Here is a 26,553-nt window from a genome sequence, read left to right on the forward strand (position 1 = left end):
CCTTATTGCACTTCCTCATCTCCCGCGTACACCAGCCTCTTACCACTTTGCAGTGTTCTTGATCCCACCCATTTCCATCTGGTCTCGCTTATCTCTAACACTTCAATTCCACACTCTGCCATCTCTTTGGCCACTTGCACTGTTCGTGTTGCCTCCGCCGTGGTCCTTACGTTCCAGCAACCGATGGTGGTCTCTTTTTAGGGGCTACTATGGACCTATCAGCCTTTGGGCTTCCCTCCGGCTTTGGCCCAAGAGTGTTATTACGGCCCCACTAGCGTCACCGCCGGTTTGAGTTGTGTCGTCAATGCATCCGGTTTCTGTCACATGTTGGAGGACCAGGGGATCACTCTTTGTCTGGTCTCTACCCTTCGGCCTGTTCGGTACGGGTGACCCTACCAGGGGTGAAAGACTCCAGCCGATATATCTCTAGGAGCAATTGAGACACGCAAACAGCCCCACCACGAAAAAGTGGTGACCCCTCTCGGAGCAGTCTGAAAATTGCATATCTGAATTATATCTCGGTCTGAATGTCTCATTGAAGTTAAATGAAATGTTAATCGGCGTAGTTGTGGTATTTTTTCGCCTTCATGGACCGTTTGAAACTATGTCAATGTGCCCGTTTAGTGCGGAGAGAGCTTGGTGGGAACATTAGTAACGGGACATTTTGTGAGTGTTACATAGCCAAAAATTTACCTTCCTCCTACCAAGATGGCGACTTCTATTGAGATTCCGCTGAGAGATACGGAAGACGAGGTAGAATTTACTTGATTCCCTCAAAAAATTATCGACCAGTAGCTTAAGTTGTATTTTTATTTTCAGGTTATAGAGCTACAGTTTGACCAACTACCTGAAGGCGACGAGGTGCTAAGTATTTTGCGGCAGGAAAATGCACAACTCCACATTTGGATCACGCTGGCGGTACGTGAGCCAGACCATTTCTTTAGATGTGTTTTGTCGTCGCCACGATCTGTCTGCATGCTTCAAGGATTTTTCTTAGCTGTCCCTGCTTAAATATTTGTTTCTTTGGCTATGCTGACAGATTTAGAGGAAATAAATTCCTAAAATCATTCTCACATACAGTGCGATAGCGACTGTTGTTATCAACAGTATTTTTTGTGCGTAGAATTGAACACAAAAGTTCGTTTGTCATTGGAAATAATGGACGATAAGAGGGTGGAAAAGAAGGGCGAAATCAACGGCAGATTCGCGACATTTTTATCTAGTAGACATCAAGTCAGTTAACCTAGCATGAAGCATTTCCTGTACTTTCCGCAACCTAAGTACTCTCTTAATCATAAGTGAATGACATCGAATGTAAATAACAACACACGTGTTGGCAAGCGTAGCGATATTTGGACGAGCATACTACCTAACGCATAGGTGGGAAAAAGGGATTTCAAGATCCACCAACTATTGTCATGAATTTGGCCTTTACAAACGTTTACGAATTGTGATTTGCAAGTTGTTTTTGCTTTATGTTTTTGTGCCAACAGCTCCAGTACTACAAGCAAGGAAAAACTGATGACTTTGTCAAACTTCTGGAAGCATCAAGAACAGGCATGTGTTTGATCATTATAATAAACAACAACTATAAGCAAGGCTGGGCTCTAAGAAAAATTGAAGGGAGCCCAGAGCTCTGAAACTGTGAAATCCAGGGTCCCAGCATACGCTTTTTATGAAAAAAACTAAAATTTTCAAGTTGCCCAAGAGCAAGAGTAAGGTGCTAGGGGTCACCAGGCACTGCTAGACCACAGCCATGATAAGTATCATCTTTACTTGCATCAGTTATATTTACCTGCCACAATCATCACTATCATTGAGATCATCATTTTCTGTGTCATCTTACATGTTGGCATTTATGAGTGATCATCACAGCATGCTACCATGACTCTCGTCTTCAAAATGATAAAGACTTCTCAATGAAAAGATCAGTCTTTTCAAGTTGTTATCACAGGGATGCTTATATTCTTGAATTGATGGTTGTCATTGTAATCATTAAGTATTGAATTTTTCCACACATTTATGCACAATTTGTTGTACTCTAACTATATTCATTACTAGCAGAGTACTCTCTTCAAGGGGCAAGGTACCTATGGTAAATGGATCTTGAAATGATATAGATGTAAGAGGGAAGGAGAAACTTGTTGATCAGTGTTTAAGATTCCATATTTTATTACACTTCAGAAAATTAGTTCACTTACTTTGTATCTTTCTTTTAGATGCCAATCGAAACTACCGGGACAGTGAGAAGGGACAGATGGTCTGCTTGGATACACTTGCAGCATTCTATGTTCAACAAGCAAGAAAAGAAAGAAACAAAGAAACTAAAAAGGAATTGTTTACTAAGGTAAATGGATCTATTTAAATGAAAGGTTTAAATTCTGAACTGTTCTGTTCTTTAGTACACATGACTTTCCCAATTACCATTACATCTTATGAAGGTTGTCTATATCATAACCAGATTATGGTTCATTGAAAACCATGACCTACTTGTTCTCTGTACATGTATCAACAGGTTTTCAGAGTGTAATGAGTGTTTTCCATATAATTTTAGAACATTGTGCTGGGCCCTTTTACATGGAAGAGCCAGAATTCTTGGTCACATTTCACTTCAGTTTCTCTCTTGTCATTTTGTTGCCTCCTCACATGCAGTGCTTTCCTGCAGTCATTCTTTTCCAGTCTCCTTATTATATATCACAACCTTTTCCAGAACATGTTACAGCAGCTCTCCCAGGTTAGCCCTGGTCTGTTACACTTGCCTCAGCTACATGTATTCAACTTGTTATTCTTCTGTCTTGAGTCACCTATTTGGTTATCTCTAAAACACATACATATACAACCTTTTCTTGACCTAAAAGATGATTAATATCTTCCCTTTAGGCCACATCATTGTATTCTACAGCAGACAAAATCATCATGTATGACCAGGTAGGTACTATACTAATAACAAAGGCAAAAATTGATAATTCCTTGTCATAAGTTTATAAATAATACATGTATGTTGGTAGTTGTAAGTGAACTTTTGGTCAAAATGGTTTTAAACTACAGGATTTTTTTTTCCTATAACCTTGATTAATTATCACAATCCTTAAAAAAAAAGGGAAACTGTAATTCTAACCAATTTTAAATCATTTAACCAGAAATAGTTCTCCACAAACAACATAATTATGCCTTTGTTTTTGGAGATGTTTTTCAAGGACTCTTTCTCTCACTCTTAACACCTGAAGAATCCTTACTGATTACAACACCTCTCATCAATCTTGGTCAAATTTTTTTGGGATATCTGCAATGTCATGCACAAATGCTTGTGTAAAATATGAACTTTGTCCATTTTTAAAAATTATTTTCTCACGAGCAGGTCAAACCCCTTTCCCTTCCTCCTCCATCCTCCCTCTCTATCTCTCTTCCCTTCCCTCTCCTCCCTCCTCTCTACCTATATTATCAGACAGTTATACAATAAGCCGAATTACCAGTGTACACATGTTTTAATTGATTCTTTCTTAACCCTTGAACTCCCAGAAGTGATTAACATGTAACCTCTCCCTACAATATCCATACGTCATTCAGCAAACATGTAATGAGAATACTCAAATGTAACAGGTAGAAGTTGTAATCTTGATTTAACACCAAACTCAAGTAACTTTAAGTTTAAACAGAAATGTGTAGTAGCTAGACAGGAGAATTGAATCAGATCCTGGGAGTTAAAGGGTTAAGATCTATTACAGGACATACAAGATGATGTCATCTTAAACAGCATTTTTTTTCTGTATCGTAAACTATAAAACAAATACAAATAAAGTAAATTCTATGTTTCCATGGGTTTGTTCAGTAGGAAATCACAGAAGATGTCAACATGTGGTACAAGCACCAGTGACACCCTTAGCTGCACCTTGTTAGCCGCTTTTTTGTTCTTACCATATTTTGACGTCGTATGACATCAACTGAACAAACACATAGCAACGTGGAAACTCTTTGTGAAATACTTGTAGGTCATTCCGTATACCTAAATTAATTTTGATAAATGATTTTTTTTCAGAATCACTTACTTGGGAGAGCATACTTTTGTCTCCTCGAAGGAGATAAGATGGAACAAGCTGATGCACAGTTTAACTTTGTGTTGGCACAGGTATGAAAATTGAAATTGTTTATGATAGAGAATCAACTGTCTTATCAGTTAAATGTGAAACATGTTTTAATATACTTATTGGCAAACAGTGACTTTCTTTGATAGACTTGAAAATGGAAATGCAACTTTACTTACATAAGTTACTTTCTCTTTTTTTTTTCCTCAAACATCAGTCAGGAAACAATATTCCAGCTTTACTTGGTAAGTATAAGAAGCTTGTAGTTGTTGTTACAGGTATCCTTTAGTTTTTCTTTCTGTTTTTCCTAAGTTGCTGCCAAGAAGAATTTGTTTAACAATCATAAGCATCTTAAGCTGGTGATCATTTCCTTTATTCTCATGACCTTAATGTGTGATTCAGGGGTGATATTGTAAGGAGAAATTAGATGATAGTCTATCGTAGGGGTCAAAGGGCTAAGATTTTACTTTGAAATGGTGGTATAAATACATGAATGATAAGATTCAAAATGAAAAACGGAAAGACCATAAGGATTGTCTGAGGGTTTGCATCCTGCAAAGCACAAATTTACAGTATGTGTGAACAGGTATTGATTTTGATGTTTTTTTTAATGTGACAGGAAAAGCCTGTATCTCTTTTAACAAAAGAGATTACAAGGGCTCATTAGCCTATTACAAGAAAGCTTTGAGAACAAATCCAAACTGTCCAGGTATTGTATTAAAATCAGCAACAGTGGAAAACTATCATTAGAGACATCTGCTTTATCTTTTTCTCTGTATATGCATTAGTAAACATATAGAATGACCTATCAAAAATCTTTTTGAAAATGTGGTTTATACACGTATGTACAGGAAGTGTGACTTGTTCTTTGGTTTGAGTTACAACACTGCAGAGTATCACTTAAGGCTAAACATGTAGTCTTTTGTCTGTTACATGTTTGCGTGAAGCCTGGTTCACACAGACCTTCAAAATAACAACTTCATTCGAACAACACAGAGGAGGAGGTTAATTTTCCTCACTCAATGTCATTATGCATGTGTGGTTATTCTTATTTTACTTTATTATGGCATGTTATTCATGCTGGCAACACAAAATCAACACCACAAGTCATGAACATGGTTTTGTTTTACCTCAGAATGTTGGTTGCACAAACAAGGGATGCATGTACCTTAGACAAATTCTCCAACTTTTTCTTCAAATTTCCAACCATCCAGGGTCAACCCATATGCCACAAATTTGTTTCAACACAATGGTACAATTGTATACACAGTATGCATTAAGAATAATCTATGTGACTGCATTCTACTCTCCAGCTTCTGTCCGGCTTGGAATGGGTCACTGCTTTGTGAAACTTGGAAAACTGGATAAAGCTAGGTATAAGGAGCTATGAATAAGATTTTTAATAAAAAAAAATAAGGTTTTGATGGGGAAGACACATACATATAGCTTCACTGTTTAACTCCAGTATAATCTACAGGACCTTGCATTTTCTATTTGACCTTTGATACCTGTTGGTTGTGTTAGAACATTATCATAATTTTATTGTGTAAATGTTCTGACTTGGACTTTTTTCCTTAGCCATGATTGGAACTATTAAATGAGTAAACATACATGTACAGCCTCTGGGCTTTTTTCATCTTGAATTCTTGAAGGGGGAGGAAGGCCTGTAATAGAAATAAATTTTTAACCAAGGGTGTTGATAATGAGGGAAGAAGGGTGCAGAGAGAGAGAGAGAGAGAGAGAGAGAGACAAACAAACAAAAAAAGTATTAATGATTAGAGTTGACAATCCTCCTGCTACTAGCAGTTGTAATGTTCATCTGTTTTTGCTGTTAATGTGTTTATGTCATGTACATATACCTCAATTGCTTGTCAATTTGAGCCTGAGACTGTTAAATCAGATTGACAAACAAATCATGATGTGCTTGTTCTTTCCTAGACTGGCATTTGAACGAGCCCTTACCTTAGACCCACTGTGCACAGGTGCTATGACTGGTCTTGCTATTCTTGAACTCAACTCAAAAAGGGTCAGTATACCCATTAATGCTTAAGACACATGCATGTTAGTCATTTGATAATTATCCTACTACTTTCATATTTCTTTGGATTCACAGTGTAGTTGCTTTACATTTTGAATTATCTTCACAACTGTTGTTTACATCTACATGTATTTAAGACTTACCTTGAATATACATGCACTATACAATTGAAACCACCCCATCAAACACTCTAGCTAGGGCAGAGGCCTTCTTTTAGACAACCTCACTGTAGAGGGCTTCAACCATTAAAATAAAGACCATTTTCCAGAACTCAACTATTAATTTTTTCATGCATGTATCTCAATCACAAGGTTGCGTAAATCACAACATCATCAATGCAATGGCAAGCAATGTGTACAAACTAGGTAAAAAAATGTAAAAAAATAAATAAATAAACTAAATGTCAATGTTCAGTTGTGACACTCACTGTAGGATGTTGCCTCTTGTTCAGTAATTTTCATAAAATTGGTTATTCTTATGCTATTGTGTATTTGGTTTCAGATGGACTCCATCAAGAATGGTGTGCAGTTGCTGTCAAGAGGTTATGCTTTGGATAACTCTAACCCTATGGTCCTAAATCACTTGGCCAACCATTTCTTCTTCAAAAAGGTAAGAGTCCTTCATGTTAATAAATACAAGATAAAGTAGAAAGGTTGAAGTCCCCAGCTACAATTAAACAATTCAGATGGATATTCTTCAACTACATATAATTTGATATAAAGGTGCAATGGAGTAGTGCTGATAGTTTCCAGTATTGGAGATCAAGTTTCAAGTTGAGACTGTCAACTTAGTTTTGAGCTGTACTGTACCCTTTTGCTGGATACCAGTCGATAACAGTTTACCCTACATCATTTTCATCTTGGATCTTATTCCTTGGATCTGACCTAGTTATCCAGATTATTGGGTACCCCAAACACTCCCCCAGGGTGGGTAAACTGTATTTCTATCTCAGGTTACCCAACAACCTTTTCATCAGGTTAACTCATCAGGTTAACTGGCTTTCTTGGCCGTCTTAACCTTTGGGTGGCAAGATGATTTGTTGGAATAAAGTGTCATCTTAAGAATACAACAGACTCTCCTCAGCTACTATGCACACTGGATCATTTGATATGGGGCTCTAAATGCTGATCAGTACTACAACTAAAATGAAGTTTAAACATGGCATTACCAGTTATTGATTTTCTTCCCTGTAGGAGTACAATAAGGTACAGCACTTAGCTTTACATGCTTTTCATGGAACAGAGGTTGAAGCTATGCAGGCAGAGAGTTGCTATCAAAGGGCAAGAGTCTTCCATGTTCAGGTATCTGTTTTCTTCAATATTTACACTCTTCATTCCAAATTTTTAGCAGCATGGTCACATTGTGCCTCATGGCTGGGTAATTTGGGTCTTGATATAGATATTTATCTCTGGGTCTATTAGGCCTAGTTAAGCACCCATCTATGCAAAGCTTCAACCCCCCTCCCACATCCCTCAGGCATTTGACTGTGGTGTATGCATGGGGAATTTGAACCTTGCCTGGGTGGAATGAGGAATTAGAACCAGTGGAATACACAAGGAGGTTAAAGTTTGAGAGTCTACTTTGATGAGCAAATGGCCCAGAAGAAAACTTTTGCATTGCTATGATGCTTACTAGCAAAAACCAAACAGGGGCACCAAAAATGTTGCTAAATTCTGAAACATACAAAGAATTGAAAATTGCTCAATAAAAATTGTGTTTGGGTGTGGCATTTGAATGCGGAATTTTGCCTGAGTGGGCAGAGACTTGAGAAAATATTTGAATATTAAACAAACTACCAGTAAGTTGTTGACCAGATTTCAACAATGCTAGCATCTGGAAAATCATTTAAAAATGAATTAAATGTTTTATTAATATTTACACATATGTTTTTATTATAGAATGACTATGATCAGGCATTCCAGTTCTACTATCAAGCAACACAATTTGCTTCACCAAACTTCATTCTACCTCACTTTGGTCTTGGACAAATGTACATTGCCAGAGGAGACATGAACAATGTGAGTTACTACTGTAACCAAATAAATGTAGGAAAGGTGTGAATAAATTTTTCCTTGGGATTAGTATATAAAAAAAATAAATAAAGAAACAAAAATTAAAAATTAAAAAAACCAAACCAGTGATATACAGTTTACAGTTAAAATATAAACTGTGTGATGCAGGATATGTTAAGCCATGTGTGTGGACACCTGACTGAGTATGTGAAAGAACATAAAGGAAAGTCTTCTTCCTTTTCCAGCATTTAACAGATTAAACGGAAGGTTAAAATATTTTTGCATTCTTCAGATTACTTTACATCCTAGCAAATGTCAGTTTTTGTGGTAATTTGATTACCTCATTATAAAGGTGCTTACTTACAACAAAATTAGACACAACAAATTGCATCTATATATTGTAGATATCTATGCTAATTTTTTTCTACAATTTAATAATTGATTATTTGTCAACCAGAGCTACTCTTTCTAATGGCACCATGATGGCTCTAAAATGTGAATGGGTGAATTTCTCTTTCATTCATGTAACTTTCACTAGTCTTTCTCTCCTAATTAAAAAATAAAATTTTTTTCGTTTCATTCAGGTAAAAAATGTAGAAATAAAAGAAAATACCAAAAACATATCAGACAATTATTATGCTAATTTGTCCTGAAAGTTTTTTTTATCTCAGATTTTGACCCATGTATAAGTCGAGGGCGATTTTTTGGACCGATTTTTAGGCAGTAAAAGGTCGACTTATACATGGGTAAATACGGTAGATATTTCTCAGCCACCATTGCTGGGGTAGTAGGTCAATGAATAGATAATTATGCTGATAAACAAAAAGAGGTGAAGAGGCCTTATTTACTTTTAAACACTTCCTTTTCACACAAATAATGTAAAATTTAACTCGCCTTACAGGCTGCACAATGTTTTGAGAAAGTTCTCAAAGCCACACCAGGAAATTATGAGACTCTGAAAATCTTGGGCTCTCTGTACAGCACATCAACAGATCTAGAAAAAAGAGAGACAGCCAAGGCAAGTGTAATTTTATTCATTTGTCAGCTTTTTAATGTAGTAGAAGTGTATTGAATTGAGCATTTTATTGTATGGTGTATTGTATATTTTATTGTACATTGGAATATTGTTTGTTAGGAATTTGGCATGATTACAGAACTGGGATGAAGTCAAATCTCCTTTACCCTTTACAGAATCATCTCAAGAAAGTAACTGAGCAATATCCAGATGATGTGGAAGCGTGGATTGAGTTGGCTGGAATATTAGAGCAGACAGATGTGCAGGTTAGTTGAAAGGGAGTGGTTCATGGGAAGGGCTCTGTTGTTTCCTGTGGTGTAGATGTGATTGAATGTACTGATGTACTCAAGATATACATAATAAACTGGTGATTAAAATGCTCACACATATTAGCTAGATAAAACATCAACCTCTCTTAATTGTTGACTAGGAAATTTATAGAAGCTAGAATGGGAAAATGCTTATTTGATCTTGCAAATTAACAATTAATGATCAATCATCAATCATTGATTGATGATTGATGATTGTATTGTGATTATGGAACTTGGATACTGGAACAATTTCATGCAATTTGCAGCGTTTTCCCAAAAAATGGTTCAATCAGAATTTTTGTCAGGAAACATTAATCATTTGGTGACTTCCATTATACCAGTTTAGAACCCAGCTGTAGGATTAGTGCAACTTTTATCTGTTACCTAGAACCCAAAGTTTTTGACCATTTTCATGATAGAATGTTAATTCCATTAATTAACGTTAGGCTGCCTTGCAAGCATATGGTACAGCATCCCGGCTTCTCAAAGAAAAAGTGAAAGCTGATGTACCTCCAGAGATTCTGAATAATGTTGGAGCACTGCATTTTAGACTGGGAAATTTGAATGAAGCAAAGGTTAGTGGAAATCTGCTTTTTTTATTAAAGCTAATTTTTTTTTAGGTAATTGGTTATTGTACAGTTTCAATCCACTTCTGACTTTTTCAACAGATCCAGACAAAACAAGATGGATGTAAATGACTTCCCAACTTAAATTTTTCTTGTTGATATTTCTCCAAAAAAAGGAAGAGAAGCTTGTCCTACAGTCTCCATTGCAGCCATTGTTTGTGCTCATCATGTACAGTTTAACACAGAAGACTGTATTTCATGATTAGATCTATATTTAACAACTGCAATGGAAGCTACTTGTTCCATAGATTCCACAAAGGCAGGCAGTCATTTTTAGTACTTCCTCCAAAAATTATCAAAAATGAAAGATTAGTCAAAGAGGTTTTTGGCCCAACTGCAAATTATTAATATGAAGGAACATGATGAGCATGAAATGCCAAAACCTTGTATGACATGAAGGCATGCTATAGCCGCAGTACCAGTTTGGCTGAGAATAAGTCCGAAACCAGCCACATGTATATATACAATAAAGTTAAAGTATTGCAAAATCACGAAACCTGTGACACTATTTGAAAATACAAAACCAAACACAAGGAAACCAGAAGCAGGTTTAGAATACAGTGAATTTGAATTTGAACTTCCTGGCTAGGCAGCTAAGAGATTTCTGCAATTGTGAAAAAGTTCAAGTCTTCATTTACAGTGCTATTTAGCCATTACTGTTGGAGTGTATCCCATTTTCCTCGGTTAGAGGTGATAAGGAGTACTGTTGCTAGTCCTTTGCAGATGCCCCTCAACTATTTACAAAGATTTTTACAGTTCTCTTTTTCCTATTTATGCTACTGGTTAAAGAGAAGCATCATGAGATTTAGGTGTTTTAACCAAGAATACAACGGAGTGCCCAGCCAAGGGCACGACTGATGACCTCAATCCACTAACTATCTACTAACCAACTAGACCATCACGCATCCCATTCTGCAGATGTTAAGCTCTTCACTAAATCAGTAGCTTTGTCATTGCAGAGGTTCTATGAGTCATCCCTCGATCGGTGCAAGCAAGAGAGCCAAGCAGATGAGAGTTACTACAATGCAATCTCTGTCACAACGACATATAACTTATCCCGCCTCCACGAGTCCTTGTGCGAGTTTGACAAAGCAGAGGCTCTGTACAAGAACATCCTCAGAGAACATCCTAACTATGTAGACTGTAAGTAAATGAGTGTTTTTGATCTTCAATTACAAAAGTGATCGAAATGTAACTTCTCCTTGCAACATCTATACACTGTCAAGTAGACACTATCGAGAATTAGAAGAATTATCAGAAGGGGGATATTTGGTTTGACATATAGATTGTTGCGCCAAAATCTTAGAACTGAATGATATAAAGTGCAGTATATTCCCACCGTGGATATAATAAAGGGTTTGAACCCGGTGGTAACATCTGATAGTGTAGTCTGATCGTCCAGGTGAGTGTAGTCCTGAGAAGAACTTTTGTCGCTAGTGGTGACTGACGTTACGACAATCTGAGCGGAAGTCTTCATCAGAGTCAAGATGTTGATGACTTCTGCTCTGCTTGTCGAAACGTCAGTCACCACTACCGACAAAATTTCCTCTCAGGACTACACTCACCTGGACGATCAGACTATACTATCACGTTCCCATCAAGGTTGATCAATATGCTTCGCCAGTGTGGTTTGGTAAAGAATGCAATTCATGTCAACATGAAGCGTATGTATATTAACTATTACCAGTAAGAGGGCCTAAAATCCTTGAATCATTTGCCAACTTTTGCCAAATTATCTTATATCTAAAATTTAGTTTGCTCAATTTTTATTGGCTTCCAGCATTTCATTTAGGCTTGTAATAATATACATGAAAAATTTTCGCGCTTCTTATTAGATAAAAACAAGTGCATTTTTCATGCAACATGAGTGCAAAGTTGTAACACAAGTGCAAATTACAAATAGCATGTGCGCTATCAAAATGTCGTCTGTTTTGACTTTCTGTGATGCTTTTTTTCATGCAAATTATTTGTAGGTAATAACATGATCTCTTGTGTGATTTGGTGTAAATAAACACTTGTAAATTTTTAACTCGCCATACGGGCTCGTGCCAGTTTGGAATCATGCAACTGTACAATCTATACTTCTATTTCCAGTTGAGTGAAAAATTAATCGTGCGAAATACCTTTGTTTTTCTGTCTCGAAAGTCTTAAAACTCGACTTGAACGTCTCGAAACACGACTCGACTTGAGCCTCAATCCCCGAAGTTTTCGAGAATCGATAAACGTTGATCGATTTTTGAGGGACTGTCAATCACTTTTGAGGAGTGCTGTAGTTTGCAAAGTTGCCCTAAAACAATTTTCCTTTTCCTTTTCCCTTGACAGGTTATCTCCGGTTAGGTTGCATGGCACGTGACAGGGGTCAAATCTACGAAGCTTCCGATTGGTTCAAAGAGGCTCTCCAAATCAATCAGGTAAGCATATGTGTTGGACATCTCAGATATACTGATAATCAACTTTGACCTATTTTTTTCACATTGTGCTCATAACACCAAAAGTAGGTGTCTAAGAACTCTAGTATTCATGTCCATCGCTTGAATGTGTACCCAACAGGACCACCCAGACGCCTGGTCCCTCATTGGTAACCTTCACCTTGCCAAGCAAGAATGGGGCCCTGGTCAGAAGAAGTTCGAGCGTATTCTTAAACAGCCATCCACAGCAAATGATGCATACTCGTTACTGGCACTCGGAAATGTCTGGCTTCAAACTCTGCACACACCAACACGTGACAAGGCCAAGGAGAAGCGACATCAGGACAGGGCTCTGGCTCTTTACAAGCAAGTGTTGAGAAATGATGCCAGGAATCTGTATGCAGCTAACGGTATCGGTGAGTTATCTGCCATTTTCCTATACATTCAATGACATCTGTATCAGATATTAATAAATAGTTATAACGAAAATAAATGAACAGGGTCGGTATTTACTTCTTCTCAATCCTAACTGTTCTGCTCATTTTTCAGGCTGTATTCTGGCACACAAGAGCTTTCTGAGGGAAGCTCGGGATGTATTTTCGCAGGTAAAGCACAGTACATTAACTTTTGTTTATTACAAAATTATTTTTTGTGTTTCATGCATAAGAGGTACAAGCAAATATAAGTATGTTTGTCTGTTGAGCAACTTTATTTCTGACGATTTCATAAATGCATTACAGGTCCGTGAAGCAACTGCTGACATTCCCGATGTGTGGCTGAACCTGGCGCATATTTATGTTGAGCAAAAGCAGTACGTAGCTGCCATTCAGATGGTGAGAAATGCACTCAAATTACTCTCACATATTTCTTTGATGATTATATGGAATGTCTTCATCAATCAGAAGTAACTTTTTCTCTTACTTAAGTTTGGTTTTTTTAGATAAGACCAAATACTGTAGATGTACTTTCTATTTACTGTTAGTATGTACCACTCAGGTACTTTTCGCGCGCGCTGATTGGCGAGTTTGGAATTGGTTAGAAAGTACTATTCACCTCCGAGCAGCCGGGGAGACAAAATCGCGCGTCAACAAGTTAATTTCCGACATTTTTGGTATATTGACCAAAACAAACTAACTTTTTGGTTTCTGTGTGGTATGAACCAAAACAACTATTCACGGTCAGTGGTATTCTTATTGCCAGGCTGAGAGTTGACATTATTTGAAAAACCGGAGGCACATCTCCTCTCGTTTTTCTTTGGCTGGTTTTCAAACATAAGCAGTGTCTAAGAGAGAAAAGTTAAATTTGCCTGATCAATTCCCACTTACGTCTTTTCCTTTTTCCAATTTTTTCCCTTTTCTGTTCTTGCGTTTTTCTTTTTTCTTTTTCCATCTTTGCTTTTTGTATCTTTCCATGACAACCTATCTGAAAGGGATCAATATCAGTATCTGGGCAACTACCCATCTACCCCTCCCCTAACCCAACAACAGTCTATTGGTAACAAATTGGGGTTAATGTTGGGTTAGGGGAGGGTAGGTGAGCAGTTGCCCAGATACTGATATTGATCCTCTGAAAGTAGGTGTAGATGTAAGTAACAACAAAGTGATAGCCAAGTGCAGGAAAATAAGTAGGCAAAGTGAAATATTTCTTCGTTTGAATTCACTGCAGTTTGGAGGTAATATGTTTTGTGTCTGTTTACAGTACGAGAATTGTTTGCGGAAGTTTTTCAAGCATCATAACGTTGAAGTGTTGTTGTACCTGGCTCGTGCATATTTCAAAGCTGGAAAACTGAAAGAATGTAAACAAATATTACTCAAGGTACGTTCCTTTGTTGGTGATACTCAACTGTTTTCCTTCATGTCAGTCAAATGGGTCTTTAACCCTTTAACTCCCATTAGTGACCAATACAGAATTTCTCCTTACAATATCAATACAATATCAACCAGATAAGAGATGAGAATAAAGAAAACTATCAATTTGGGTATAATTAGTTGATCCAATACTAAATTCTCTGAACTAACAATATAAGAATTGTATGGTTGACAGTAAGGAGAATTACAAATTTGGTCTGGGAGTTAAAGGGTTAATGACTGAATAGGAAACTAATGTATTACCGTATGTGAAAAGCTACTTTTGCAGTTTTCTTTTTTTTGCTACTGATCTTAAGGCTGTGAGCGAAAATCCTTTTTGTGACCATTCTATAGGAAAACAATAATTAGTACTTTCACAAAGTACTGATATTCGGTTCAGTGATTTTCAAATTGAAATGAGGATGCACCATAAGCATATTTTCAGAAAAACAAAACAAAAACAATAAATGGAGAAGCCAAGTAATTCCTTGAAAAAAAGATGTTGTAAAAGACGTTTGTCTCGAGAGCTGCCTTTAATAGAAAGAGACTGTTAATACAAGGTATCAGATGTAGAATCCCAGGGAGTTAGATCGGCTAATTGATCTTGCCTGTTGACTGGACAGTATAAAGTGTCGTGTGCAGGACTCCTAACACCACAGTCTGATGAAACCTGAGTGGTTTGTGACCACTCCAACTGAACCGTGGTTTGTTATGTTTTTGTCTTTGTCCTTTTTTTATCAATATTCTTTATCTTTTTTTGTTAATCAATAGGCTCGTCACGTGGCTCCTAATGACACTATTCTGTTGTTCAACATTTCCCTGGTACAACAGCGTCTAGCAACAGCCATTTTGAAAGCCGAAAAGAGTCCCCTTAAAGTTGTGCTTGGTGCAGTCAGAGAACTGGAGCAGGCGCAGAGGTATTAAAGGGCTACTTTTAGTCGAAGTGGTCTTCGTAACGAAGATGACATTGCGTAAAATTATTTCTGTGGCTGCTTGGACTTCCTGTGAGATTGCCAAGGAATGATATCTATGTTTTCCTTCTCTGAAGTGTTGCCATAGACGAAAATATGTCGGAACCTTAGTGGTAGTTAGTTTACATGATCGCACAATTTGATGTTATAAGTAATTCTCCTTTCTTGTCTGTCGTACATCTCTTATGATGTTAGTTCGGAGAATTTGGTTTTGGATCGACTAATGATCTCCTAATTGATATGTTTCTTTATTCTCACCACTTGTGCGCTTGATATGGTATTGGTATTTTAAGGAAAAATTCTGTTTTGTTCACTCATGGGAATAAAAGGGTTAATACGGAAAAGTTCTGAGAGAAACTTTCCCTTTCCCAGTTAGAAGATGAATTAAATATTTGTATAAGGTTTAAGATAGTAGAAACCGAAACTGAAAGCATTCGAAATTTATAATGAGCCATCTGGTTGTGTTTTAAAACCTGTGTTGGTCTTAACTTGTAAATTTTCGATTTTGTCCCTTTTTACAACAATTTACCCTTGGAAGTTATTTCGTTTTTATGAATACGATCTCACATTAATTATAGATGGTTTCGCTTTTTTTATTTCAGAAATTTTACGTGGTTAAGCCATCATGGAGATCGCCTTAAGTTTGACTTAAGTTGGGCTGGGACCGAGTCTAGGTAATAATTTGGTTTTCTGTTGTTTATCACGAGCTTTTGTACTCGCAAGGAAGTTATTAACAATTCTTTGCCGAAGTGGAGAGTAGTATTCATCACTTTCAACCACAAGTGAATAATTGTTTTAGTAAATACCACAAAAGAACAAAATAAGTGGTTTACTTCCGTCAACATTCGGAAAATTGGCCGGAGATTTTTAGTCTTGATGAGTGATTTTGTCTCTTCGGTTGCTCAGATGCGAATAGTACTGGCTAATCCTTTCCGAGCTGGCCAACCAGTGTGCGCGAAAAGCACGATTCACCCGAGTAGTATGTGCTGATTATTATTGGTATGTACTAAGACAATATTTAGCGTTGAAGGCGCGCTCTGATCGGCTACTCAAATTCCGAAAATCGTTTGCTATTTACCTCCGGGCAACTTGCGCAGGATTTGCGCCCGAAGAGATTTCCATCGTTGCAGGAATGAACGAGTCAAAATCATCTTTTTGTGCTATATTATCGCACTGTTTTGGTTTATACTAAAACATCTAAACATCTCAGTATGCATTTTGATTCTCAGAATTATCAAGATGAACAATAACACTTTAATTACTAGAATATGTGTATGGAATGGTAAAAAGCTAATTCCATGCTTGCACTTGCATGTTAACGAGGGATTAACTTAAAAGCACGTCGTTTCGTCGACACAGGCACACCAGTGATTTACTGAGCCAGGCGCAATACCATGTGGCGCGCGCCCGAAAAGTTGACGAGGAAGAACAGGAAACACGGCGGAGACAGGAAGAAGAAAAAGAAATGCTCAGAAAGAAGAAGGAAGAAGAGGAGGTATGATTAATAAGAATCGGATATCCTGAAGGTCAATCTCTGTTTTGAAAACAATTTATCGTGCTACAGGAGAACAATTTGAATTGAATGTTGAAATTAGTCTGGGATTGGATTTGTTTTTCCTCATTAGGCTCTGATTGGTCTATAAATTTATCTTCCTCCTTCCCACCCAATCCAAAACGGTTCATTCTCCATTCCACATTCTGCATTATGTAAACATGATGTAAATGCTAACCGTTCTCCTTAAGAGAAATCAAACTTTAACTGCGACGCCCCCGGCTAACTTCAAGCAAAGAACTGTTTGCTGGAATTAGGAATGTCGAAAGCGTTAGGCGTCGAAAGATGGGTTGTTTGGTGCTCAAAAAGCTTTACGACTTTGCATCCTCTGCAGAAAATTAGAAGGGAGCAACGGGAGCAACAGGAAAAAGAACTCCTGGAGAAACGTCAGCAATTCCGAGAAGCGACCAAAAACTTGCTGGTATTCGTACCTGAGGAACAAGCGCCAAAGGAGAAGGCCTCACGTGGAAGAAAGGTAAAGCCTTGTTTATCTGCTGCGTAACGTTTCAAGTGAGTACTACCAATGTTATTTAGCTACCGGCTGAAAACAACTATAAGCTTTCGTGACAGGTTTTGAATGGTTGATAACTGTTGTTAACTAAACTACTGATGTAAGAAAAAGCTCTTTGACATCTTCGTGCTGGGTTTCCAATTTTATCAACCAATCATTATCAGGGGAAAGAAACCCGCTTGTACGTTCTGATATCTCTCAGTTCGTCTTCCAGACTTTTCAGCCACTCACAGAACTCTCTGTCGCATGTTATGCCATTTAGCTTCCATCACATGGACTTTGCTGTCAGATGATAATTGGTTTCGGAAGAGCGAGATTTCATTCCATTTGCAGAAAAATTAAAAGAAGCATAAAATTATGTTGCGCCTAACGAACGGGAAATAGTCCTCGAACAGTTTTAGTATTCAAACAACATTATTTCAGCTGTATACTCTAATAGTCTGCTCTGTGGCCTTGATTTCGCGGGTTTGTTTTTTGTCAGTCACACCTCATTTTAATTATGGTTTTTTGGTCTTTTTCAGAAAAAGACGGCTGACGATTTCGTGGCCAGCAACGACGAAGAAAGTGAAGATGAAGATGGTGGTGATGTGGACGAGGAAGGAAATGAGGTGAAGAAATCAAAACTCAAGAAAGAGAAAAAAGAGAAAAAAAGGTCGGTGTGAAATTTTTTTCGAGATGTTTTTTGTTGATCATGTAAGAATGGCTTGTAACTATGGGTTATTTTGTAGGCGAAGAAAACGAGTTCAAGAAGAAGGAGACGAGAATGCGCCCAAGAAAAAGAGGTTTGTGATGGAGTGTCTGTAATAAACTTGCTTTAGTCGTGTTAATCACTCATAATACCTTGTTTGTGCCTTTGTAACCTGCTTTTTCTTTGATTTTTGTATCATGATGTAAGGGCTTTCTTGACTTCAACTCTGGTTTACAAGTTCCAAAAACTGTGACTTTGTCGTGAATGATCTCTTAACTGCGCTGCGCTGCGCTGCACAGCTGCGCGGAAAGGCTATGCGACAAAGCTGGATCACATGACTTCAGTTAGATCCTACACTATGCGGCTATCAGATGTCCTTTATGTCTGTCTTTTAACAGAGCTCGTAAGCCCAAAGGCAAATCGAAGGAAACGAAATCTAGCGACGAAAGGTTGGGATCGAAACAAAGACAGAAAATCAAGTCCAAGGCATTCGTGTCATCATCTGAGGATTCGTCCGATTCTGATGCGGAAAAATTGAAAATTGCTGATGTGTGAGTACATAACTCAATATTATATAGCTAAAAAGCTTATAAAGCGTTGCTTACGAAGTTCTATTTCCGCTAAAATCATTGAAGCAACAGTAAGGCATTATATTTCAAGTAAATAGTATTTCTGACAATATAGCGAAGCGAAATAGGTAGAAATAATTACTTTGCCGGCACGGGCAAGAGCATTGGTGCCGAGCGAGAGGAATTGTGGGTATGGTTTTTAGATATGTACAGTAGGCCGTTGGAATTTGGAAATCGCCCTATCAGTTCTAGGACAGCAGTCATTTAGTTCCTAATTTTTAGTTCAAAATAAGGAAAAGATTTCAAGTTTGCATGACTCTATGTCGTAACTCGACCGCCAGGGTTAGCGGCACCGTAGTTGATGGCGTTATAAGTTCCCTTTTTCCTATAGTGGTTTTGGGTCTTCGCATCCGGCGAAGCCGCATCAATTTAGCGTGACTTAGTTTGATTGGAGATGTACATGTTTGTATGATGTGTCACTATTTCAGTGAGCATTGTTTCAGCAATCAACTGGTGTACGAGGTCTACTGAACTACAGGCCCCTCTACCAATACTTTTGTATGTGTTTCATTGGAAGTGTTGTCAAAATGGCACATTCAAGAAATACAATCAATACATTGCATGAATGAATAACCTTAGCTCAGTCCAATGACTTCTGGAAACATTAGTGAAGGTTAAAAATGCTTGGAAAAAGGCGAGGCATGTCATGAAATACGATAGAACCAAATGAAACCTGAATCAGCAGAATTTACCAATTCTGCTCTTTTTTTTTTCAGGAGAAGTGATGAAGACCTAAGCGACAAATCTGATGCAGAGAAAAGCGATAAAAGTGATAAGGAAGACAATGTGGACGAGGAAGAGAAAGGGGAAAGTAGCGAAGCAGACAAACCTTCTTCTGGGAAGAAACGAATACTGTCAAGTGACGAGGATGAAGACGACCTTGATGATTTTATTGAAGACATTGAAGATAAAGCTGAAGGCGAAGAAAGACCATCCACAAGTCAAGAGACACCCAAGAAGAAAAGCAGGAAACTTCTCAGCTCGTAAGTGCATTGGTTGACGAGGATACTAAATTTATTTGTCAAAGCAAGTTTTTCTCGAATACTGTTCGGGTGTTTTACCACAGAGATACAGGGAATTCTTGATAAGCTAAATGATATGTTTCGGTGGGTGGCAAATCTCTTGTGGACACCGAATGAAAAAATGTTCGCAACTAGCAACTATGTAACTTCAATTAAGAGGTTCTTGTTGAACTTTTCACACTCCCCTCCTCAACTTCAGTCAATACTGAAGTAAAGTTGTAAGGCCGCTTGAGGGAAACTTATTCAGGGTGGGGGGGGGGGGTTAGGGATAGGGTTGGGGGGGGGGGGTTGGGTTGCAGTGGATGGCGGGCCTATGTTGCTTCTAAAATCCTTTCGAGAGAATGTAACCAAAAAATTGTTGTGAGGCAAGATCATTTGGTTTTATCAACTGAGTTGATATCATTATTATGATATTATTATTTTGTTATGCTCTCCCAATGACGAAGCGTCAGAGTTCTTTAGAAACTTAACCTCTTTATTCCAATGTTGTCAGAGTTTGAGAAAACGCAGTATTAACAGTGCGAATCTTTGCATTTGCACAGGTCTGAATCCGATGATGATTAGTCCAAGAATCACACCATGCAGCCCATCGCAGTGTTTATAGTGGAAAATGATTTTTTATGGGAGACGTGGAAACTGAGGAAAATACATAGAACTGTACAACAGGAAGCAGTTTTTCACCTTGCTTTATCCATTTTCTGTCCTCGCTTCTCCCTAAAAGTTCGGCCCAAAGCCGAGAGCGTCCGTAAAAACGATGGGCACGATCGCAGATTTTTCCCTTGAAGGAGCTACAGCTCGGTTTATAAATCTTGTTCAAAAATTTTTTCAGGACAGAACACAACGATCTGTTCACTTATCTTTTTGTCATTGTTGACCTTTTTCAGTTTATTTTAGATGATCTCTTTTGAATATTTTGTTGTTGTTGGTTTTTTTTTGTAATCTCTCTGTAGCCTCCAAATTGGAGATTATTTGGCTCGCGGCTAAAAGAGCGATTTAAAATGTTAATACTTAGCTCCTTGAAGACTGTAACAATACTGAGATAATTTTGTTATGCAGAGAGCATAATATTTGCCCCTTCTTACCCACCCTAAAAGTTTTCTTAAAAATTGTCACTGCTCATACTTAATATGCAATTACATTCGAAAAGTACGTTTTTTCCTCTTTGAAAAGCATGTTCACAGCTGGTGTTTCTGAAAATAGTTTAAGATAAAGCCGTTTCGTCATTGTTCATCAGAAATACGGAATTTTCGACCATTTTGGTTGATTAAAATTAGGCGATTTTTTCGTGCACTTTTGTATTACTTGTACTCTAAAACGCAAGGTTTTCGGATCAATATCAGTATTTGGGCAACTGACCACCTACCCTTCCCCTAACCCAACATTTACCCTAACTTGTTATCAATTGACTGTTGTTGGGTTAAGGGAGGGGTAGGTGGGCAGTTGCCCAGATACTGATATTGATCCAGGTTTTCAAATAATATGATCTCTTACTAGGTAACCACCCGTCTGTTTGGTCTGCGAGCAGGCTCTTTGTTTGGGTTTCTCTCTACGGCACAGCCGCCAGTTACACCATCGGCAGCAGCTTGTGGAAAGAGTTATCTAACCTAACCCTTACTAAACGGTTCTAAAAAGGGACAGTATTTACTTTATGAAGATGGTTGTCGGGGCGTAATCGGGGTTATAACACTCCCATGACTGTCGTGTTTATCAAAATAATAATAGTATTCTCGTTACTTCTAAGTCCTCGGATGTTTAATAACGCACTGATATACTGTGTACATATTTCTGTAGAGGCAGCCGTTAATAAAAGTGTTTATCCTCTTGCAAATATGCCTGTTCATCTTTTACCCCTACGATGACACAAAACTATTTGAACCAGAACAAGGGAAAGAAACAAGAAATCAATGCATCAGTACCTTTGGAGCTCAGACCAATGTGTTTCAAATACTGAACCGAAAGCTTCAAAAGTGTGTTCCGAGAAATCATACAATTATTACCTCATCTTCATTCGGAGCGAGAGGAAGAAATTTGCACAAAGAAGGTGAGCGACGGTCAAAAGGAAGGAGAGGGGAGGGGTTGGGGCTTTTCCCCACTTCATACCCAAGCCCTCTACTCTTAATTCTAAATCAAGCAAGGGTCGGTCGAATAGACGATCGCGAGTTTGTAACGTTAACTCAAACATATGGAGACAGGGCCTTTTCCGTTGCTGCACCTAAACTCTGGAACGAGCTGCCATTAGATCTTAGAAGTTTAGATACAATTAATTTATTAAAGAAACACTTAAAGACCGATCTTTTTAAAAAAGCATATAATATTTAACTTTTTGATAATTTGGAATAGGATTTATTGTGATATTTTTATAAATAAGTCTGCAAATAGGTTTTTAATTTATTCATATTTTATTACCAGTGGGATCTTTTTAATTATTTTAATATTATGAATTGTAAAGCGCTTTGATCAATTAGTGGAGTTAGCGCTATATAAATTATGTTAAATTAAATTAAATTAACTCACTGCAATAAAATACCTGCACTTCAGGATGCTTCCTTCAGAGGTGACACAACTTATATGTTACCCATAAATTATGCAGCTAAATACTCTGCACAGTCATCTGCCTCCTACAGTCTCTTGAAATTGCCTTTCCCTGTAAGTGTCTAATGCTTATCCTTCTCTCCATACGTGTGTTACAAATTATGCACCGATCCATTTTAACCTTCAACATCCCTCCCCTCGCAACACAGAGGCATTAGACTGTTGTTGCTCCCAGGGGCTAGTAAAAATTTGAACCTTGCCTGGGTGGGGTGGTGAATTTTAACCAGACCTCTCAAGTCTCTCCAGTGGAATACACATGTTTTATCTTTTAGTATGGAGGTGTTTCAAAGAAAAGAGTTCACCTATGTAAGCAGAAAGTCAGTCGCTGATCTCACCTTTTCCAAAAAAAAATTGACCATCAAATTAGTCAGTCGAGTAGGTCATTTGAACTCAAAAGAATGAAGGTAAAAACGTAAGTTGGCCACCGTAAAGAGTGAAAGGGCTAACGCTCGAAATGTCAGCCTTTTAACTTTTAATGGTGGCCAATTTACATTTTCAACCCAGTTGTTAACACCAAATTACATTAGAACACAATTTTGGCTTGGCAGGGGGGTTGAAGCTTAGAATTGATCAACTAATTACAATTAGAGTCTATTGTAGAGCCTATTGTTACGATAATGATGGAATCAAGTAAAGGAGCACAGTGAATTTAGGAATCAAATTTATTTTCAGATCTTAAATAGCTTCCCTTATTAATTTACATGCGTAAAGCAATACTCTGAGCTATTTACAGTGAGCTTAGCTCATTAAAGTAGGAATACCTTGTCTATAACATTCTTTAAATAATTCAAGAGTAATTGAATAGTATAAGAATATTTTGAAATGGTTCAATTGACAAGCCAAGATGCAGGATCTTGCATTTGCTTGTCACTACCAATGTCAAATTTGTCCAGTTTTGGCCATAAATAAGGTTATAAATACCACTATTCCCTGTATTTGCAACTCTTGAAAAATAAATTATCACCCCTCCCCAATGATAAAAAAAAAAAAACATCATAGCTTGCTGGAGACTAGTCTTAAAATATTTTCCAATGGTCTTGTCAAAAAGGCTCATAGTTTCACTTGCTTTAAACAATTATTACCAAAAAAACTACATTTCCAGTGTTAATGATTTGGTATTTTTAAACGTGACAAATTTTACAATCTGGGAATTTTAGATTAAAATGTATCATGGTGAAAAAAATACATATTTTCAGAACTACTTGTGTTTTAAAGTAATATGAATCGAAACCTCATGCTCCTTACTCAGAGGATTTATTCTTACAACACCAAGAGAAAAAATTGCATTTTCGCAATGAAACTACTCAAATTTTTTACAGCTTTTCATTCTAAGGTTGTACTCCTCCTCGAGGTTGAAAGCTGACACAGCAATGCCCATCTGACCAGCATAATATGTTGTCATGATCAAGGCTCTTGCCCCAGGAACAGGAAAACAAAACTTGTTGATGGCGATGATATTGTCTGAGAGGTAAAACAAGGCAGCACCAAAGCATGCACTCATCTTTGTCCAGCGACACAATCCATTCTCTTCAATTTGGTTTTGGACACCAGTTATGGCCTGCCACATCATACCAGTGACCACAAAGCCATATATAAGGACAGGAATAACCAGCTTTGCTTCGAGTCCAGGGTACAATATGTAGTACACCAACAAACCTGGTAAGACACAGATTGATCCTACAAGGGGGTTTCTTGGTTGGAACCCAAAGGCTCTAATATACAAAATGTGAGCAATACCAAAAGCAGCCATGCCATGAATGAAGTAAGTGTTTTTCCATACAAGAAAAACGTCACCAATGGCTGAAAAGATGAGACCCAGAAGAATTCTCCTGCTGTAGTTGTGTTCTCTCTCAAGACTTATTCCTTGCAGGCTGACAAATACACATAAACTCAGAATTGGCAGAATTTTAAGGAGAGCAGCAAATACAGTTGGTTTCTCTGTCTCTGGAAGCCATGCCACAAAATAAACACAAACAGTTTTTAGGAATGGCACAAGTTTGGGTCCAACACTTTTAACCTACAAGAAGACAAAATTCACACTGATTATTATGAGAGATAAGGCTCTTTTTATTAGACAACCAAAATTAATTTTGTACATATAGTGCAAATTTTAGCATCATAAATTTCTTAGGGTAGGGGATTGTATCTCACTTGCTATACAAAGAGCATAACCCTCTCACTTTGAAAACAAAATAACAAACAAAATAACAAATAAAAACTGAAAGAAAAGAAAAAAGACAATACTGGCTTCACCTTCTTTCCATGTTCAAGACCCCCCCTCCCCCATGATATACGGCATTAAAACATTAGAGTTTATGTTCATGGACATAGATCACTTTTGAACCCAACTCTGATTCATTTTAGTGTGAGCCCAAAGCTAAGGTTAAAATGACACTAAGGGTAGCACTCTTAGCACTTTTATTATCAGTTTGAAAGGAATTGAGAATAAAAAGCTGGAAAAAGTGACAATGAAACGGTCTGAACTAACGCCACAGTGCCTGACAATTTTGATAACAATATTGTGATCTTTAACACCTAGTTAAGTCTAATATCAAGCGCTCAAATCTCGCTCCAAACAAAACATTCATTTTAAACCCTACTGAAAAAAATAAAGCAGAAGCATGATGTGCCCCATAGAAATTGTTTGAATCATTTTACTTAAAGGCTCAAATGTTCCTATAAATGGATGACGCAATGACATTGCATTCTTGATAACCTTGAGTGACATTGCGGTGACATAACAGCACGTACGCCCCTGCCAAACCCCCTACTTGCCCACGCTCTATTGCTTAATTTATCCATGCAGTGTACATGTAGTTCGAGAGGAACTTGTAAAAACTACACTTCCAAAATCAAACTTCCCTATTGCGTAAGTCCAGTACTTTGAAAAAACAAACGACACAAAAATTAACTTTCATAAAACACTCTCGAAAGTTAAAAGATTTGAAAAAGAAATGAAACGTTAATGAATTCGAAAGGTCCAGATTTCTTAAATGTATCTAAATTCATCTAGTAGGAACCATTCAGTAGTAACTACATTCTTTAATGATGATTAGATTAAATACGAAGATTTCGTAACAAGATTTAAACGAACTCGCTTTCGGATTTTATAGAGGAGTTTGGGGTTATCGCATACCAGTATGAGAACGAAAATTACTCGATTCAAATTTAAGAACACTCACTTTTACATACTTCTGCAGTGGGGTATTTTTTAAGAAAGTATTGACTCAGTGTTAAGCTGATAAAAGACGTATTCCTGAACAACAGAATCCAAGCGACTGCGCTGAATTCAGTAAAAAAATGACCAGGTGAGAGCGAATAATGCTCTCGTGATATTTACCACTGATTTGTTTGCGGAAAAACTGGTCAACGTAAGACTGCGAAAGAGATGAACACAAACACTAATCAAGATATCAAATCGACAAAGTTAAATGAAGATTAAAATAGGTTGCTTTTTTCTCCAGAGATAAGTACAGAATGAGGCGAAATGATTCCGTCACAGAAGCAAATTTGTAAACAAAGTAGAGCCATGTGCAATATCGATCGCGATTTCGCGAACTGCTTTGTTTTTGTTCGAAACCATCCCACGAAAAAAACGTTTTTAACTTACCACTTCAGATTTATCCAGTTTGTACTGTAATACATACGAGTCTGCTCTAACAGAGCAGTTTCTTTCGTTCTTGGTCATCGCAAGTGTCTTACTTTTTGAGTGTGCTGAAAACGTCAACTACCTTGGTAGTCCTTCTGTCTGCGCGAGACTTAATAGAGAACACGAACAAAAGGAACGTAATAAATTCAGACGTCATTGATCTTGCCAATGCGTATAAGTTACGTCAAACAACGCAATTACTCCGCGATTTATACATCTGTTGAGTCCAGCGGAGTGACTTTTAACTACTCCATGACATGTTTTTATATGCAAATTTTTTTAATAGAGCAAAACAGGATGTACATAGAACTGGGTTTGCAAATTATTTTATCAAAAAGCCGTTCGGAAAAATTAACCCTGAAACCTGGTTACTTCTGCCACAACTTATGCGTCACACCGAGTTGCCACCTTTCTGACAAAAGAAACCGCGAAAATGTAATTCTCCGCAGTAAAGAAAAGGTATCTTAGTGAGGTGAAGTTTCAGATACGAATTTACTTCAGTTCACCTCTTGACCTTTTGACGTTACAAATTTGACAAAAATAACCCAGATCGAAAGTTACCTTTTCTTAAAAGCGTTCATCATATATTCCGGGATTATC

At 37.5% G+C, this 26,553-nt stretch overlaps 2 protein-coding genes across 3 annotated transcripts; one reads left to right on the forward strand and one right to left on the reverse strand.

Moving 5' to 3' along the window:
* Window positions 1-699: 699 nt before the first annotated feature.
* On the forward strand, window positions 700-21,002 carry LOC131779216 (RNA polymerase-associated protein CTR9 homolog). 2 transcript variants are annotated; one of them, XM_059095743.2, is made up of 31 exons: window positions 700-753; window positions 820-918; window positions 1,494-1,557; window positions 2,220-2,347; window positions 2,881-2,928; window positions 4,037-4,126; window positions 4,300-4,327; window positions 4,702-4,791; window positions 5,396-5,456; window positions 6,021-6,108; window positions 6,622-6,729; window positions 7,314-7,421; window positions 8,019-8,138; window positions 9,034-9,150; window positions 9,324-9,413; window positions 9,905-10,033; window positions 11,044-11,227; window positions 12,407-12,495; window positions 12,635-12,908; window positions 13,042-13,097; window positions 13,233-13,325; window positions 14,191-14,307; window positions 15,111-15,256; window positions 15,913-15,984; window positions 16,670-16,805; window positions 17,197-17,337; window positions 17,895-18,025; window positions 18,102-18,155; window positions 18,460-18,612; window positions 19,407-19,673; window positions 20,255-21,002. In XM_059095743.2, exons 1-31 carry the CDS (start codon window positions 709-711, stop codon window positions 20,274-20,276), a joined length of 3,348 nt encoding a protein of 1,115 aa, XP_058951726.2. In that variant the 5' UTR covers window positions 700-708; the 3' UTR covers window positions 20,277-21,002. The 2 variants fall into 2 exon arrangements, with proteins under 2 accessions (XP_058951726.2, XP_058951727.1); XM_059095744.2 differs by lacking the exons at window positions 19,407-19,673; window positions 20,255-21,002 and having other exon boundaries at window positions 17,895-18,024; window positions 18,100-18,155; window positions 18,460-18,603.
* A 1,950-nt stretch (window positions 21,003-22,952) lies between these two features.
* Window positions 22,953-26,063, reverse strand: LOC131779217 (lysoplasmalogenase TMEM86A). The gene is made up of 2 exons (XM_059095746.2): window positions 25,915-26,063; window positions 22,953-24,321 (listed from the first exon to the last, which is right to left on the reverse strand). Exons 1-2 carry the CDS (start codon window positions 25,990-25,992, stop codon window positions 23,605-23,607), a joined length of 795 nt encoding a protein of 264 aa, XP_058951729.1. The 5' UTR covers window positions 25,993-26,063; the 3' UTR covers window positions 22,953-23,604.
* Between the last annotated feature and the right edge of the window lie 490 nt (window positions 26,064-26,553).

The sequence above is a fragment of the Pocillopora verrucosa genome, chromosome 8 (assembly GCF_036669915.1).
Source record: "Pocillopora verrucosa isolate sample1 chromosome 8, ASM3666991v2, whole genome shotgun sequence".
NCBI classification, from domain to species: domain Eukaryota; kingdom Metazoa; phylum Cnidaria; class Anthozoa; order Scleractinia; family Pocilloporidae; genus Pocillopora; species Pocillopora verrucosa.